General features: G+C 53.4%; 1 protein-coding gene across 2 annotated transcripts in view; it reads right to left on the minus strand.

The window, feature by feature from the left end:
• Positions 1-4,430: 4,430 nt before the first annotated feature.
• LOC101640464 (metal transporter CNNM2) overlaps positions 4,431-15,433 on the minus strand; it is a 27,099-nt gene continuing 16,096 nt past the window's right edge. For both annotated transcript variants that reach the window (XM_004701298.2, XM_045291602.1), the window contains exons 3-6: positions 12,948-13,041; positions 10,035-10,100; positions 5,678-5,862; positions 4,431-4,947 (exon numbers count right to left, since the gene is read on the minus strand). In XM_004701298.2, coding sequence (XP_004701355.2) covers positions 4,738-4,947; positions 5,678-5,862; positions 10,035-10,100; positions 12,948-13,041 — 555 coding nt within the window. In that variant the 3' untranslated portion in view covers positions 4,431-4,737. The remainder of the gene's footprint in view (positions 4,948-5,677; positions 5,863-10,034; positions 10,101-12,947; positions 13,042-15,433) is intronic.

Raw genomic sequence — 15,433 nt, forward strand, 5'->3', positions numbered from 1 at the left:
GTGGCCCAGATGAATTGTATGAGTGAACACACGTCTGCTAGAAGGCGGGGCAGAGATCCAGCCTAGATCTAAATAGAATACTAGAAACAAAACCTTTAAAACCGCCACATAATTTACAAGTAAATTGGTACAAAATAAATAGATTGTAAATCTACAGCATCATTTGAATTAAGAATGCACTCATGACAATCCGCTTGTGAAGCCTATACATGCCCTTGTGCTTGTTATTTAGGGTTAAATACACTGCTCTGCATACTGTGTTCAGAAAACTTCACTGTTGAGCAAAAGCATGAAAGGTGCACGAGAGTACAGTGAATAAAGACTGGAGAATGAAAGCCAAACGGCAGAATCTTCTGGAAGGCGAAGGCAGGGTTGGCACAGGGCTTCAAAACCAAGAAAAAGTGGATGAGAGGGCAGGCAGTTTTCCACTGTCCAGAGAAGGGACTCAACTCCAAGTGGGGGTGGAGGCCAGCGGTGTTGGCTCTGACAACTGGCCGACTTGGGGTGGGGGTAAGTCAGGAGACCACCGATCGCACATGCAGTACCACCACAGTCGACAAGAAGCACCGCCAAGCACTTCATAGAGGCTCTGCCTCCATCCTCATCCCAGCACTAGTCAGCAGAACAGGTGGGCCCAGGAATGAGCTTGATGATGGCAGCAGCAACCTATTAAACTACCACAACTGCCCTCTCACCCAACTTAGGGGAAGAGAGAACCCCAAGGTTTCATACATAAGGGATTAAAAAAAAAGATGTCCTAACAGTAGAGGCATATACATAATAAATAGTATAAAATAAAGCATATACATTTTATAGATTTAAAAGACTACCGGGCACAAGAAAAGTTAGTGGATCGAGAATACTCCCCCCTTCACAGTCTTCAGATGTGGAGATACTGAATCGAGCTTGTCTGGGAACTTTGGGGGGAAAGAAAGCTCTAACGGCCATACTTGCCCATTTTTCCCCTCACCATTGGATCTGGCACCTAGAACACAGCTGTTCACACACAAGAGGCCCTCCTGCGCCCACCCAACCCCTTCTAAGAAAAGCTCTTCTCCAAGATGACAGCTGAGGAGCTGTGCCCAAACCCACGCCACCTTGCTGGCGTTCTCTTGCCTGGGGTCCCAGGGAACAAGGACAGCACCTTCGTGTGTAAAAAGGGCAGGCACACATGCCTCACCGGAGAGACAGCTGACCAAAGAATCACTTCTTAAGTGAGTCCTTGTTGATCAGAGGTGGGGGAATGCCAGAAAGCACCCTTCTAAGCACAACAACTTGCTTGTGGTCCAAGTGGGCACTAACACTGGGGAAGTGTGTACTCAAGTCCACAAGTATGGCCGGTGTGCATATAAACTCTGGGGCGTTACACTCTTGCCACTAGAACCGGTGTGCATGTTGGTTCAATCATTAAAATAGGTTTCCAATAATTCTTGGAGGTGTCATTGCGCCACCATACAGTGAGAGCCCTTATTTGAGCTGAGCCAACCAGAGGTCTGAAAAGGAGAAGGTCCTCGGCCCAAGAGGGCAGGAAAGCTGTCCCAGGCTTTCTAGTTGCTGCGACCCACCATCTCGTGTGTAGGGCTGACCAGGGACTCTGGAATATGAACCTTAGGGGAGGAGGAGGCAGCCAGTCGGCACTCATGACAGGCAAGAAGCTTGCAAGTGCTACAGCACACAGATCCACCCCTCGCAGCCCTGGTGCAGGAATAGGATGCAAGCCACTCCTGTCCTTCCGCAAGCCTGGCAGAGGTGTGCCCCCTGCCTCAAATGGAGGAAAATGAATCTCAATTTGGAAGTCTTATGAACTGCCTCCTATCAGCCCGCTTGAACACAAAAGAAACACGGAAAGTTAAAAGATTTGCAAATGGCCCTGAGGTATAAAAATCCACTGAGTAAGTTACATCAGAAAATAAAAATTTGAATCCTTCAAATCACTTTCATATTCGATTCTCTAAAATCGCTCCTAGGTCTGGAATGTCCTACAGCTCACCCAGAAACCCTTGCTGGAAGAGAAGCAACGCCAACCCGGAGCCCAGAATAAAACCAAACCCCACCCAGGATGTGAGCTCTGGAGCCTCAGAAGGCTAGTCTCCCCCCTCCCCCCCAACCTCGGCCTGTGGTTCTCAACTCCTTGTAAGCAAAGCACCTCTCCAAGGTCACAGCTGAGGAGCTGTGCCACTGCCCGTGCCACCTTGCTGGCCCTGGCTTGCTGGGGGTCCCAAGACACAAGGAGAGCACCTTCATGTGCGAGCCCAGGGGAGTCATCTGTCAGGGGTTCTTTGCACCCGCCCCTCCTGGCTGGTCTTCAGAAAGTGGGGTTTTGTTCGTTAGCCAGGAGCTGACCTGGTAGCTCTGCAACCCGTGGAGAAATGGAGGGCTGACTCCTGCTGCTCCAGTCTGGGAAACGCCATTCCACATGTATCTCACTGTCTTCGTTGACTTGGCAAGTCTGGCCCTTTAGTTGTATGGACCTATATGGCACAGCACAGGTACATGGATTCACAGTTCATGTTCCACATGGGTGAGATTCTGCACAAGTGACCAGGAATAGCGTCCCTAAGTGGGAGCTGCCCTCCAAGCAAGGGCCACGTGGCGAAGCCCAGCCGGCCTACTGGCCTGCGGTGCCCGAGCCACAGTTTCCACGCCCCGATTAGCACTCCAAATACCCAGGTCCAAACCTGAAGGTTCCGATTTCCCAACACTTGAAACAGATTTCGGACTTGCCTGACAATCTGGAACCGTGCGGAAGTGGGTAGACGTGCAGCCCCGGGACGCTGTGGCGATGGGGAGCACTTCCGGTGGGACCTGGGGGTGGCCTTGGCCGCTCTAGAGCCGAAGGCCCTGACTTGTCCGGCGTGGGGGGCGTTGGTCTGGCAGCGATGGCTCCACCGGGGTTCAGGGCTAGCGGTCAGTCCTCCGGCCGGCAGCCCTGGGAGGTGTCAAGCCCTCTCCAGGCCGTCCGCGGAGCAGACCCCGCTGCCCGCAGCGCACGCTCCCAGGCCAGCTGAACCCGCAGTCAACGATGGGACCCCACCAGTTCCGGATCCCCTGCCGCCTCGGAGCAGTGTGGCCAGGCAAGGAGCAGTTCACACATGACCGGACCCGCCCGGCCAGCGCCCACCGCCTGCCTCCCGGCCCGGCCGCCCAGCCCAGTGCGGCCGGCTGGCTTTCTGTGCTACTGGGCCCTTTGGAACTCGGGTGGGTTTGTCACTAAAGGGGAACGCATGGTTCAGGGTTCCCCGAACTTCGGATGACAAAGTGGGGGACTCCGTCCCAAGGTGACAGATCAGGGCAAGGCCACTCAGTTTCCTCGGGGAGGGGGGACACACTCATGCCCCACTGCCAAGTGACGCGATACTCCCTTCACGAGGGGGCATGACCCCTTCCGACGAGACACCCCAAGGCTGACATCCTCAAGGAAACACGGGGCTAAGCGAGCTAGGGGGGGCCCAAGCTGCTCCCCAGGCGCCACAGCGACGCCCACCACACGGAGACCGCGAGACCACGCGACACCGACCCCCCGAGGACGCGATCTGCGTGCAGAGCCGGCCCCACGCGCGTCCCTGGGGCCGACACTGCAGAACGGGCCCAGTCACGCGACGGATTTGGTATTAAAATCACACACACTCAGACACACACACACACAAAATGGCCCACACATTTGGTTTTTGAATCCCTGTTTGGGGCCAAAGTGGCCCAGGCCGCAGCCGAAGAGGGAGGCCCTGGGCAGGGGACGCAGCACCGCTGGGCCCCAGGGGGACGGGGAAGGAGGGCTGTTGGCTCCCTGGGAGAGGGGCAGGGGCAGGGGCTGCCGCCGGCCCCCCCACCCCAAGTCACCCCCCTCGAGTTAAAAGCCAGGGTCTGGGGCTGCCCGGGAGCACAGAGCCCAGGGGCGCGTCCCGCTCCTGGGCTGGTCAGGACGGAGGGCCAGGGGTCTGCGACTCCACGTGACACGCTGACCGCAGAGCCGCCGGGCAGGTGGGCGGGCGGGCGGCCTCCTTTTGGCATCCGTGTAGCAGCATCGCGGGCTCAGGTCGGTGGAGGGCGGCATGGAGTCAACTCGCCTCTTGCCAATGACAAATCGGGGGTTTTAAAATTCATTAAAATTCATTTTGGTGACAAAAACTCCTTAGCGCGGGGGAGCAGAGAAATCACATTCCCGAGCGCGTGTCAGGCCGTTACGTTCTGAGGATGACGCCGAGCCCCTCGGGGGCTTCTGAGGCAACAGTTTGGCAAGGTCTGCGGTGAAGGTGTTCTTCGTTCATCCTTCAAGGGCCACAGCGACACCCACCGGGAAGGAAGGGCACCCTGGGAAGGCCACGGGGCAAGGCCATCCTACTGGGGTCACATCATGGGGGTCACTGCAGAGTCCGGACAGAACGACTGCCAGCTCTGCAAAAGACACTTACAAAACAAAACAAAAAACATGATCTCTTGAAAAAATAAATCGCAACACTTTTCAACTTCATGCAAATTGAGGGAGAAGGACAGCGAATGGTGACCGAAGGTACAGCGGAAAAAGAAACATGATTCCATCTGGGTGGAGGAAGTCCGTCTCCAGATTCGAGACCGCCATGCCCTAGCCATCCATTCCACGTCCCTACCGTCCAGCCCGGCCCTCACCATCCTCCCAGCGGCTTCTGGGAAGGAACAGTCTTTGGTCTTGGAAAGTTGCAGGAGGCTCACACGAACGGTGGTCACGCAGACAGGCCCTGGGGGCGGGCGGGCCGGGGGCTGTTAGATGGCGCCCTCATTGTGCAGGCTGTGGTTGGCTTTCGTGTGCGTCACACAGTTCTGTTCGTTGAGCAGGTTGGCCGTTTCGTCTGGCAACCCGTCGTGCAGCTCCGTAAGAGTCAATTCAATTTTAGTGTTTTCACTGTCTGAAGACTGAGGCGTTTTGTCCATCCGGGATGCCATCAAGGCATTTTGGTATTGCTGCCGTGAGATCTGGGGCCAGAAGGTGGCACAGAAAACAAACGAAGAGAAGACTTATTTTTACGTTCTCTCGTCTCTACAGCATGTCCTACAACAACTCCTGGGCGATAACCCCCTAGGCGCGTCACTAGGAGGAAAGCCTCCTCCAGCTCAAACAGAGGCACTTTTCCAAAAGTTCTCGCCACACTCTTCCAGGAGCCCATTCCCAACACTGTCTCCAAATGTCAGGCGGACTAGCAACTGGAGCTGGTAGGCCTCCAGCGCCTAGGGCTGGCGGGTTCTCCCCAAACCCTAATTTCAGATTGAGTAAGAAGCTTTGTCTCTGCAACAAGGGGAGGCGGGGCCTTCCTTAGCGACTCTCCTGAGCCTCCTGACCTCTGGCCGCCCTTTCAGGAGGGTAGCGAACTCAAGAAAACTTTGGGGAAACAGAATACTTTTTTCCTCTCCAATTCAGGCCCTGTAGGAGGGAGTTCAAAAAGTTCATGGAAAAGAAATGGAATGACAAGATAATGGAATGTTTCCATGAACTTTTTCAAGCTCCCATGCATTTCCAGAAAAAAAAGCCACATTTGATCTGAGAACTCATTTGCTAGAGCTGGTGAGTAAAACGTTTCTTCCCAACCTAAGAATAACGGTTGCAGCCAAGTGTCCGGGCAGGAACTGGAGGCGGCACCCTGCGTGACACCGGGAGTTTGCTGGAGGGGGCTCTGGGCTCCAGGTGCCGCGTCCTCGCTCCTCTTACCTTAACAAACTGAAGGTCAGAAAGGGCCCGCACAGAATAGTCAGGGATGTAGACGTGAAGGAATGACGAATTGAGCTGGTTGCTGCTGCTCCCCAGCGCTGGTGTGATCGCATCGATCCGGTCACTTCGACTGAGAGAGTCTGAGTGATTCAGGCCACATGGGCGAGGGGGTGACTTATTCTCACCTGGAAAAGGGAGAGGTGGGGGGGAGGCCCCACAACCTTTTACATGAGGTAGAGACAGCTGCCAAAGTTAGCTCTGAGTTACCAAGTGGGGAGCAGGGACTGAGGCCGTAACTCAGTCAATGCGGCCATCGCTCGGCGCAGGTGCCTCAGCCAAGCAGCTGGCAACACAGGGTCTCCGGGAGCCCGGGTGACAGACTGCGCTCCCTTCAGCTGTTTGGTCCTGTTGCTCCCACACAGACACAGACTCGCCAGCTCCCTAATGGCCGGCACCTGTGGCTACCGATCCAAGTCTTACTTGGACCATTGGGAAGTGCTGGGAAATGCCCAGCCACGGTTGAATGAGCTGGGCCCTCCCAGAAAGCTGACTTCCTTATTTCGCCAGAAGCAAAAGCAAAGAGCTCCTGAGAATGTTCACAATCAGTCCCTGTTTTTAAGGGTCGACCATTCTCCCCAGCCAAACCTATTATCTTTGTCTTTCCACCCCGACCCCGAAAAACAAACCACAGACTCAAGTGCCAGCAAACCTCTCTGGCGGGCAGTCTCAGGGTGCTCCAGGGCCGCAAGAGCACACAGTGGCCCCACAGGGCAGGACAGAATGGTCCAGTGGGTCTCGGAGGCTCTGACTCCTCACAGGAGTAGAAGTCCCATCTTCTCCCTCCAGAACCCTGGATGATCCCCAAACTCAAAACCCACTGCTATGAGTCGATGCCGCGTCCGTGCTCCGTAATTGTCTCCAAGACTGTAAATCTTCACAGGAGTAGCTAGCCTCATCTTTCTCTAGAAGAGTAGCTGGTGAGTTTGCAGTTAGCAGCCCAATGTTTGGTCCACTAAGCTACCAGGGTTCCTTATACCAACTCTGAAAAAGTTTTATCACGTTACCTTAGGTCCTAGGTTCCCAACAGGCTGATCACTGAAATCACCTGGGGTCTGAGGACGTTACAGATCCCTCTCCCTAGAGATTCTGATTAGGTTGCAAATGGTACCTGCGAGTCTGGAGAGTCACCAGATCCCCAGGTGATCCCAATGATCAGCCAAGCAAGGGAACCTGAGATCCTCTTTTGTGAGATTGGACTGTTCCTTCATTGAAAGTAAGTAAAAGGAAATTCAGGTGCGTCTAATGCCATTCCCCTGAAAAAGAAGCTCACTGCCACACCTGGGTTTCAGGAAAACTAAAACCCACCCTCTTGCCAAGGGTTCTTCCATTTTTTAGTTTTCCAACCAAATCGACTGCATAAATATTAACTGATCCAGCACCGCGGAATCCCACAAAATTGGCGGGGACCTAGTCTCCATCTTCTCTTTGCAATGTGTCACCGACAGCTACCTCCCACAGAGGGACTGGCCCTTGGCTCCTCCTACCCTTAACTATTGGAAAGCCTGCTGTGAGGTCCCCTCAAAACCAGCCCAACTTCCGATGACGCTCGGAGCGCCGCTCCATGGAGGTCTTTTGAGAAACCCCGTTCCTCGCGGTTTGAAATCGCTCTGGACATTCTGAAGTTGCTTATCAAGTTTCTTCTCCAGATGAGATACACCAAGCTGTTCTTCCTGAGATGTGTCACCAACCTCCACCCGAGTCTGACCCTGCTCTTCGATGCCATGTGGGGAATGCCCTCTTAAATGTTAACGACACCTGGGGAAAACAGGGCCAACCCCCAGGGGAAACGCACTAGTTCTGTCCTCCTAAGATCCTCCCCCCACCGTCTTCATGTCGAGCATCCATCTTCCACTGTCACTCAAAATTAAATTCAGAGTAACAGAAAGGCAAATGAAAAGTGTACCAATGTTTTAGCAGAATAAAATTTTAAACAGATTGCCCAACTATGCTAAATTTCAGGTTCCTTGTCTGTAAGCTGAGGGCAATAATCATGTCTACACCTCATAATATCTGATGAAGATCGAAAGTGTGACCACATATGAGCACAACATCCGACACCCCACAAAGCTCACGCACCCCAAACTCCCTGCCATTGAGTGGGTTCTGACCCCACGTGGACCGGACAGGACAGGGCAGAACTAACGGCTTCCTCGGGTTTCCCTCTTCGTGGAAGGAGTTTTATGATAATTATGGGGGGAAAACTTTTTAAAAATAGCTCTTCTGCCTTCTCAGATCGTTTTTTTCTTTCTGCTTTTTGTCTTGGGTGGTAGTTCAGCGATTCTGCCTTGAGGGCTGCCAATCGCAAAGTCGGCAGTTCAAAACCACCAGCTCCTCTGCAGGAGAAAGACAAGGCTTTCTACTTTCGCAGAGTTACAGCCTCGAAAGCTTACTGGGGCGGCTTTATACTGGCCAGTAGGGTCGCTATGAGTTGCAATTGATTCAGTGGCCTAAGAATCCTTTCCTTTTGCTAGTGAGCTAGAAAGACAGTAAAGACACGCTGCCCCCAGCCTCCTCCCTTGGGACCACAAGGCTCCTCTCAGCATAGGCTGGACGTCACTGGCTTGGTCCCAGCCCCCATGTACTAGGCATTCTATTACTGCAGGGCACAGCATCCCAGATGGACTGTTTTGTTCTATGCCTGAGTCAGATAGATTGGGCAGACCCCAGACATCTCTAAATTCTACAGAGAAGGTAAAATACCAACAGCATTTCCATGAATTTCACCTGAAAACCCCTCTATTTCTGGTTTCTTTACCCTTTCCATGGGGAACAGATGACAGCACAGAAACACACGTGTTTCTAAACCTGCATGTGCATCTCTGTGCGTACATTTAGAGGTACTGTCATGCTATCTGTGTGCTGGTGAGTCGGATGCCAACGCACACTGGCCCTACAGGACAGAGCAGAACTGCCCCTAGAGCTTTGGCGGCTGGGTCTTTATGGAAGCGATGGCCAGGCCTTGCTCCCCACAAAGCTCCTGGGTGGGTTTGCCCCACCAACGTTTTGGCTAGCAAACACTTAATACAGTATCACCAGGGGTTTTTTTTATATATATATATATATATATGTATGTATGTATGTATGTATGTATGTATGTATGTATGTATGTATGTATATATATGTGTGTGTGTGTGTATATATATATATATATATACGGTTATCTATATTATCCATATTTCATATGATATATATGAAATCCCATTATCGTTCATTCCACGTTTCCAGGAACTTTTTGAAGCTCCCTCATTCATAGCCTACCAGCTGGTTTGATTTGAGCAGCTTTCTGAATAAACCTTACCCCCAAACAGGCCAAACTTCTCCAAAAGCAAAGGCTTGCGAGAACATCAGCTTCCTCGGTCACCTATCAGCATGTTAGAGGGTTCCAGACCCTCGATTATGAAATGCAAATTTCATCAGATTTAAAAATAAATGCTCTTATGGAACAAAAAGGAAATATAGGAACACAAGGCTACCAGCGAGGAAAGCCCAGCACTTTTAATTAAAGAAAGATTAAGCCTTTTTCTCTCTTTCCAGCAGCTGGACACTTCCGCTGGGCATGCCCCCACCCCCAGGCCCCCCAGGGGTCAGGAATGTGCACAGCACTAAGTTCAAAACAAGGAGAGGGAGACAAGGAGAAGCGGGGCCACGGGCCACCTGGCCAATGGGGGCCAGAAATGCTTGTGCCACGTGGCCTGCTCACATGGACGTTAGGACAAGGAGCATCAGTCAGCAGCAACGTGGGCACTTTCCTCCAGTACCAGGAAATGTCACGGTGCTTCTGGGTCTGCGTTGAATGAGTGGGGTGGAAGGGGCAAGCCCCTCTGGGCCTTTGCACAGCCCCATGCTGTCACTGCTGCGGCCTGACCCCAAATCAGGGACCTCTTGTTGCTCTACTCCATCCACCTCAGAGCCACTCCCCCCCATGTTCACCTTCCATCTATGTTCATGCTCCCAATGTCCCTCTGCTCTCCCCCCTTTCCCAACCATCTACTTTCCGGGGATTTTGTGGCCCCTAGGTTCTAGTACCCTGGGGTGCAGAGCCCCATGGCAAACAGAGGGGACCTGGTCTGAACAGGGTGCAGACCTGGCCCACTGCCTCTTATGGAGTCATCGGAACAACAAACCCACCGCCACTGAGTCAATTCTGACTCGGTGCCCCCCGTAAGCCAGGGTCAAAGGGCCCCGGTGGCTTCTGAGACTATCGCTCTGCTGCCCATGTCTCTCCCGTTCATGGAGTCAAGGGGGTGCGCATAGGTGGGTGGAGCGCGGACTAGGAAAAGGAAACATGCAAAATTACCTGGAGAACCTGCTGCTAACAATTCTGTTCTGCTGACAACAAAGGTACGAGACAGGGACAAAGGAACTGAAAATGGAGAAAAACAGGGTGAGAGCTCATCAGCAGGCAGGGAAGAGCGAGATCCCGGTCATCCGGAGAGAGAGGACACCTATTCCACCATGGTATGCCAGAGAGCCAGTGCCCAGATGAGCCCATACCAACCAAGCAGCAGGAACATGCTGCACTCTGGGGGGAGGGACCCAGAGAGGCTGGACACAGGCTCTTTAGCAACCTAGACAGCTCTTGAGCCATTCACATGTGATTGGGGTCTCTGGAGGACTTAAATCCTAAGAGCCACACAAAAGGGGTGGTGGTGGTGAGCTCACTAATCACTGGAAGAGTCGGACCCAAGGTCGTGGGGCTGGCACAGCATCCGGTCTGGGACAATTAGCTCTGGAGTTCATTTTCATTTCCAATTGCCATATTTTTTATGCACACAGCACATGGCAAAGATGTGGGGGGAAATCCGGCCACCCTACTTGTCATTCTGACCCCAGCGACTGCCACCCACAGGTTTCCTGGGGAGGGTCTGCCAAAGTCATGCCCACCACTATGCACTAAGACAGGGAGACCAACAGGGTCCTCCATAGGCCAGAGGTCATACTTCCTGGGCCCATCTGGAGAAGGGGCTGTGGTAGGCTTCCTCTACATAGCTACTATTCACAAACACAAACTTGACCTTGAGACCCATGCTCTAATTGCCTAGTTCAGTGTATACACACAATCACAAGTCCTGGTTGCACACTCAAGTAAAATACCCGGCTCTGCAGTGGGTGAGATGCTACAAATGAAACCTCCCCTCTTCCCCTGCTTTCTCAGCAGGTGGCCCATGGCAGCCCTCCTCTGACTTGGGTCTGTCACTGCATGAATCTCTATTCAATGTGAATTAGGACATTATTTAGCTTTCAGGAATCAGGAATCAACAAAAATGAACTGCTTTGCTAGTTTTCTTTTTAAAGCCACCTTCTCAGGCTGGCTCCGCTGCTCAGAGGCTACCCTGACGGGAGGCTGGCTGCAAACACACACCACAGTCATACCAACACTGCCTTTGAGAGGAAGCACTTCCGTGCGAAGGCACGATCATTCTCCCCAGTGTCACAGGCGGTAGAATGATGTGTTTCCTTCAGAGTGTCGGCACCAGGGTCTTCCTTAAAGTTGCACAACTAGTGGATGGAGCTGTAGTGGTGTGTAGGCCAAGCCTGGCTAGCTAACAGCCACCCTCTCTCGGAGCAATCACCCAGCAGGAGGGTGGTGGTGGTGGGTGTGTAAGTGAAAGAAACCCTCCGGAGACGGGCTGGACAGGCCCTCGTTCATGCCGGGAGTTAGGCAGCAGTTGACAGCAGGACCTGCCTGTCGGTGACAAGAGGCATCTGGGACAGGAGACGTTTAGAAATGTTTTGAGAACTCTTGTCACGTCCCAGGTTTTCTAAGTGACAAAACCTTAGTGGTGCAGTAGATGCGGGCCAGGTCACAAAAGGGCGCCAGCTGGAGGTACTCCTTTAGGATGGGCATGGTGTTTCCCAGCTGGCCTGCTGTTTGGTGTTTTGGCCACAAGGTGGCACTCTAGCACCTCAGCTGACTTGTCTGGCAAGTTCCCTTTTGCAAAGGTAGCAAAATTAAATGCACAGACGGAGAAGCAAGCAAGGCAAAGAGGGGTCATTCAAGTGCTATTCCCAGAACTCAAAGAGCATGACGTCAGGGATCTGTGCCTGTGGTCCCTGAAGGACAGCTGCGGGCATCTGGAGATCCTGTGCTCAGAGGGCCTGGTCAAATGTTCCAGACTACCCTCCCTGACCTGGGTGACTCAGCAGGCCAGCTCTCTACAGAAAAGACACTGGCTATATGCAATACCTGGTAACCACCTCATTTTCCCTGGAGAATACGGGACCATAACCCCCCTAGAACAGCTACCACTGAAGCGACAACACTACTGTGTGCGGGGTGTCGGGCAACTGGAGCCTTCCTTCGGCACAGAAAGCTGGGCCCGCTGCTCCCACCGCCGCGGGAAAACTGCTCCCAGCAGCTGCTAAAGCTGGAGGTGCACTTACACCACCGCCCAGGGCCCAGCAGTCCCAGTCCCAGGGGTATGTGTGCCCGTAAACACACACGCGCGCGCACTCGGGAACCCATATAAAGGCACGCACAGGGTGTTCACAGCATCACCATTCATTCATAATGTAGCCTCCAACAGGGCACTGCCCAGGTTCCCCCAAGGGGAAAAGGGATAAAGGGGCTGTGATACAGGCTCACAATGGCACCCTACCTAGCAACTCACAGATGAAGTGCGGGAGGCACAGCCGTGAGAGAACCCACACTAGGTGACTCCATGTCAAGAAAGGTCTAGGCCAGCGGGTCTCCACCTTCCTCATGCCACAGCCCTTTCATGCGGTTCCTCATGTTGTGGTGACCCCCCCCCACCACCACCACCATAAAGTTATTTTCATCACTGTCATTTTGCTACTCTTATGAATCAGGTGACCCCTGTGAAAGGGTCGTTCGATGCCCAAAGGGGTCATGCCCTACAGGTTGAGAATGGCTGCTCTAAGACCTGTGGGACCAATCTCTGCTCAGAAGCCAGGAGAGAGGCCACTTCTGGGAGTAAGTGGCTAGTGGCAGTGTGAGGGGAGTGCCGACTGACTGGTAGTGGTGTCCCCTGAGCTGGGCACTGGTTTACACAGGTATGTTTAGCTTGTGAAAATTCATGGGTGTGTGTGTGTACACTTATGATGTGTGTAGATTTTTATTTTTTTGGTCTATGTGTTCTACTAAAATTAAAAGCTAAAAACAACTACAGTTAACTGGCAGGTAAAGAAAAATGAGGGTGTCACTGGAAGAAACAGAGCCCTGCTCCCGAAGACTGAGAAGCCCACTCACCTGGTGAGGCTGTGAGGGCCATCACACCGTAGTATGAAAAAGCGCTCGCTTCAAACTTCATACCTTCTTTCCCAGCTTCGACTTCGACTTTCCCCTGCGGAGAGGAGAGGAGAGGAGAGGAGAGGTTTTTTCAGTGCAAGGACCTGAGTCCAAAGGCAAACCCAACACCAGACTGCTTCTCTCCGAGATTCTTGCCCTGGAGTCTCTGCTCAGTAATCCCGAAGAGCAGAGACCTGCGGAGGGGTGCTAGGAGGGGCCAGTGCACCTTAAGAAGGATGCCGACAGACAGCGCGAGAGGCAAGCAAAGGGGTGAAGGGATATTTCTACACAGCCACTTCCTATTTCCCTATGGCCCGGTCCCTGGAACTCAGGGCCGCCCAGCGATAGGGATCTGGTGCTCCAGCTCCATCACGGGGACAAAGCCCGAGAAGATGCTTGGTGACAGTCACCAGGGCGACAACCACCTGCAGGAACAAGAGTCCCAGCAGGTCGGGGTTGAGGGTCAGTGGGTTTGGGGGCCTAGGAGCATAGGGGTCAGTGTCCCCTCCCCTCTCGAGAGGCCCAGTGTGTCCTGGACACCTGAGGAGTTACCTCCTAGGCCAACCCCTGGTTGCCCAAATTCCAGAGGCCCCTCATCGAGGTGGGACTGTCTCCTCAGGGTCTCAGAAAGCTCCTCCCATCAGGACCAAAGCCTGCCACTCCCACCCCAACAGGGTTTACCCCTTTATTCCTCTTTCTCTGGCCTGACTATAGCTTTCACCCTCATCCCTCCACCGAGGGCCAGACTGGACCTTACTCCCCCACCCACCACCCACCCCTTCACGCTAGATGCTCAGTATGCACTTTCTAGGCTACTCAAATACCCTCACTTTGATTTCCCAGGCAAGGGTCCAAAATGCCTGTCTACATGCCCTACAGTTTCCTCTCCAGGGGAACACCCGGTGTGGGTCCTTTCCAAACAGAAGTGACCTTTTGTTGAGAAGGTATGGTGCTAACACATTAATTCGTGTAAGGCGCCCAACACGTGTATGAAGTAGACACACCATTCTCCTCTCATCACTCAGGGCCGTGGGCTTTAGAAAGATCAGGCACCAACACAAGCTCTGACCCAACGTGCAACACTCCACACCGAGCCCGAATCAAGCGTTCCTGAGGGTTCACTTGCTATTCGTTTGGTCATCCCCCCTTAGGCAGTAATATTCTCAGTTATGCAAGACTTCCCTCAAATCACTTCTCAAAGCCATCTGGTGTCTCTCTCTTTCAGGCTATCTGCCTCAGAGTGAAAATACTGGTTTTATGAGTCTGTAAATAATTCTTACTATTTAAAAGAAGAGGAACTTAAAACTCCACCCACAATATAAAAGCAACCTGCCCTGAGAAGGTGCTGAAACTCCTTGACCACAGGGCCCTGCAATAGAGGCTGTGGGTGCCCTGGGGGAAGGCTGTCCTCGCCTCCAAGAGCTTCAACGCGGGAGGTCCGAGACAGCACACGCCGTACAAGCAAGGAGAAGCCACAGCTCTACAGAGAGAAATGGCTGGCAGGACCCTAAGGTGTACGAGGAAAAAGCCACACCCCTGTTCTTTGCGGTAGGGCGATCAGACGGAAGGGAGAGTAGGCTTAGCTGACTCAGGAGAAGGGAGAGGTGTGGACGAAGAGCTGTGGCGAGAGCTTGGCAGGCGGCAGCCCCCTTGGCTTTCACAGAAAAGCAAGAGGCTGCGAGGAGGAGGTGGGCAGCACCAACGCGGTGGGGACAGGGCAAAGCTCTGGTGAGGTCTGAGCTGAAGTGTCTGAAGGCAAGAATGATGAACGCTAGGTAAGCCAACAGCTAATCCACAGGAAAAAGTTGCTTTTTCAATGAGAGGAGACCGATGTGGACAGGCAGCCCCGTGAGCAGGTGAGGCTCCCCCAGAGCAGCAGCTGCAGCGGAGCCCCTTGAAGGGCAGACTGCAGTGTGCAGGATCACAGCCAGACCTACCCGAGGGTGGCAGTCACGGCCGCACAGCAGAAGCATGAGCGAAAATCAGCTTAACCGGTGAGACACTGGGGGGGGGGCATGAAGGAGAGAGGGGGAGAGCCAAGAATCACAGCACAGGTGGGGGAAGTAGAGGACTGACGGGGGACCAGGTAGGGAGGCGGCGAGTTAGAAGCAGGGGAGGGAACAAGGGGGCGAACGTTTGTAGCAGTGCCATTTGAAACGTCTGGCCGTCTGTGAGAAAGACTGCAGGTCAGGAGAAAGGTCAGAAGTGGCCGGGGAATCCTAAGAACGGCTGAGAGAACTTGGGTGGACAGAGCAAAGGGCCCACCGACATGCAGCGGTGGCGAGTCAGAGCAGACCAATGGGGGAGCCCGGCGGCCAGAGAGGTGACAGGGGAACCACGCTCCGGTCTCATCCGGGAACTAGGAGAGGAGATTCCACAAGTGAAGGGGTGGCAGCTGTGTCAAAAGCCTCAGGAGGTCAAGGGCCATGAGCAAGCTGCGGCTGCTG

Source organism: Echinops telfairi, unplaced genomic scaffold (genome assembly GCF_000313985.2).
Source record: "Echinops telfairi isolate 266 unplaced genomic scaffold, ASM31398v2 ScPeMD7_70;HRSCAF=299, whole genome shotgun sequence".
Lineage (NCBI taxonomy): Eukaryota > Metazoa > Chordata > Mammalia > Afrosoricida > Tenrecidae > Echinops > Echinops telfairi.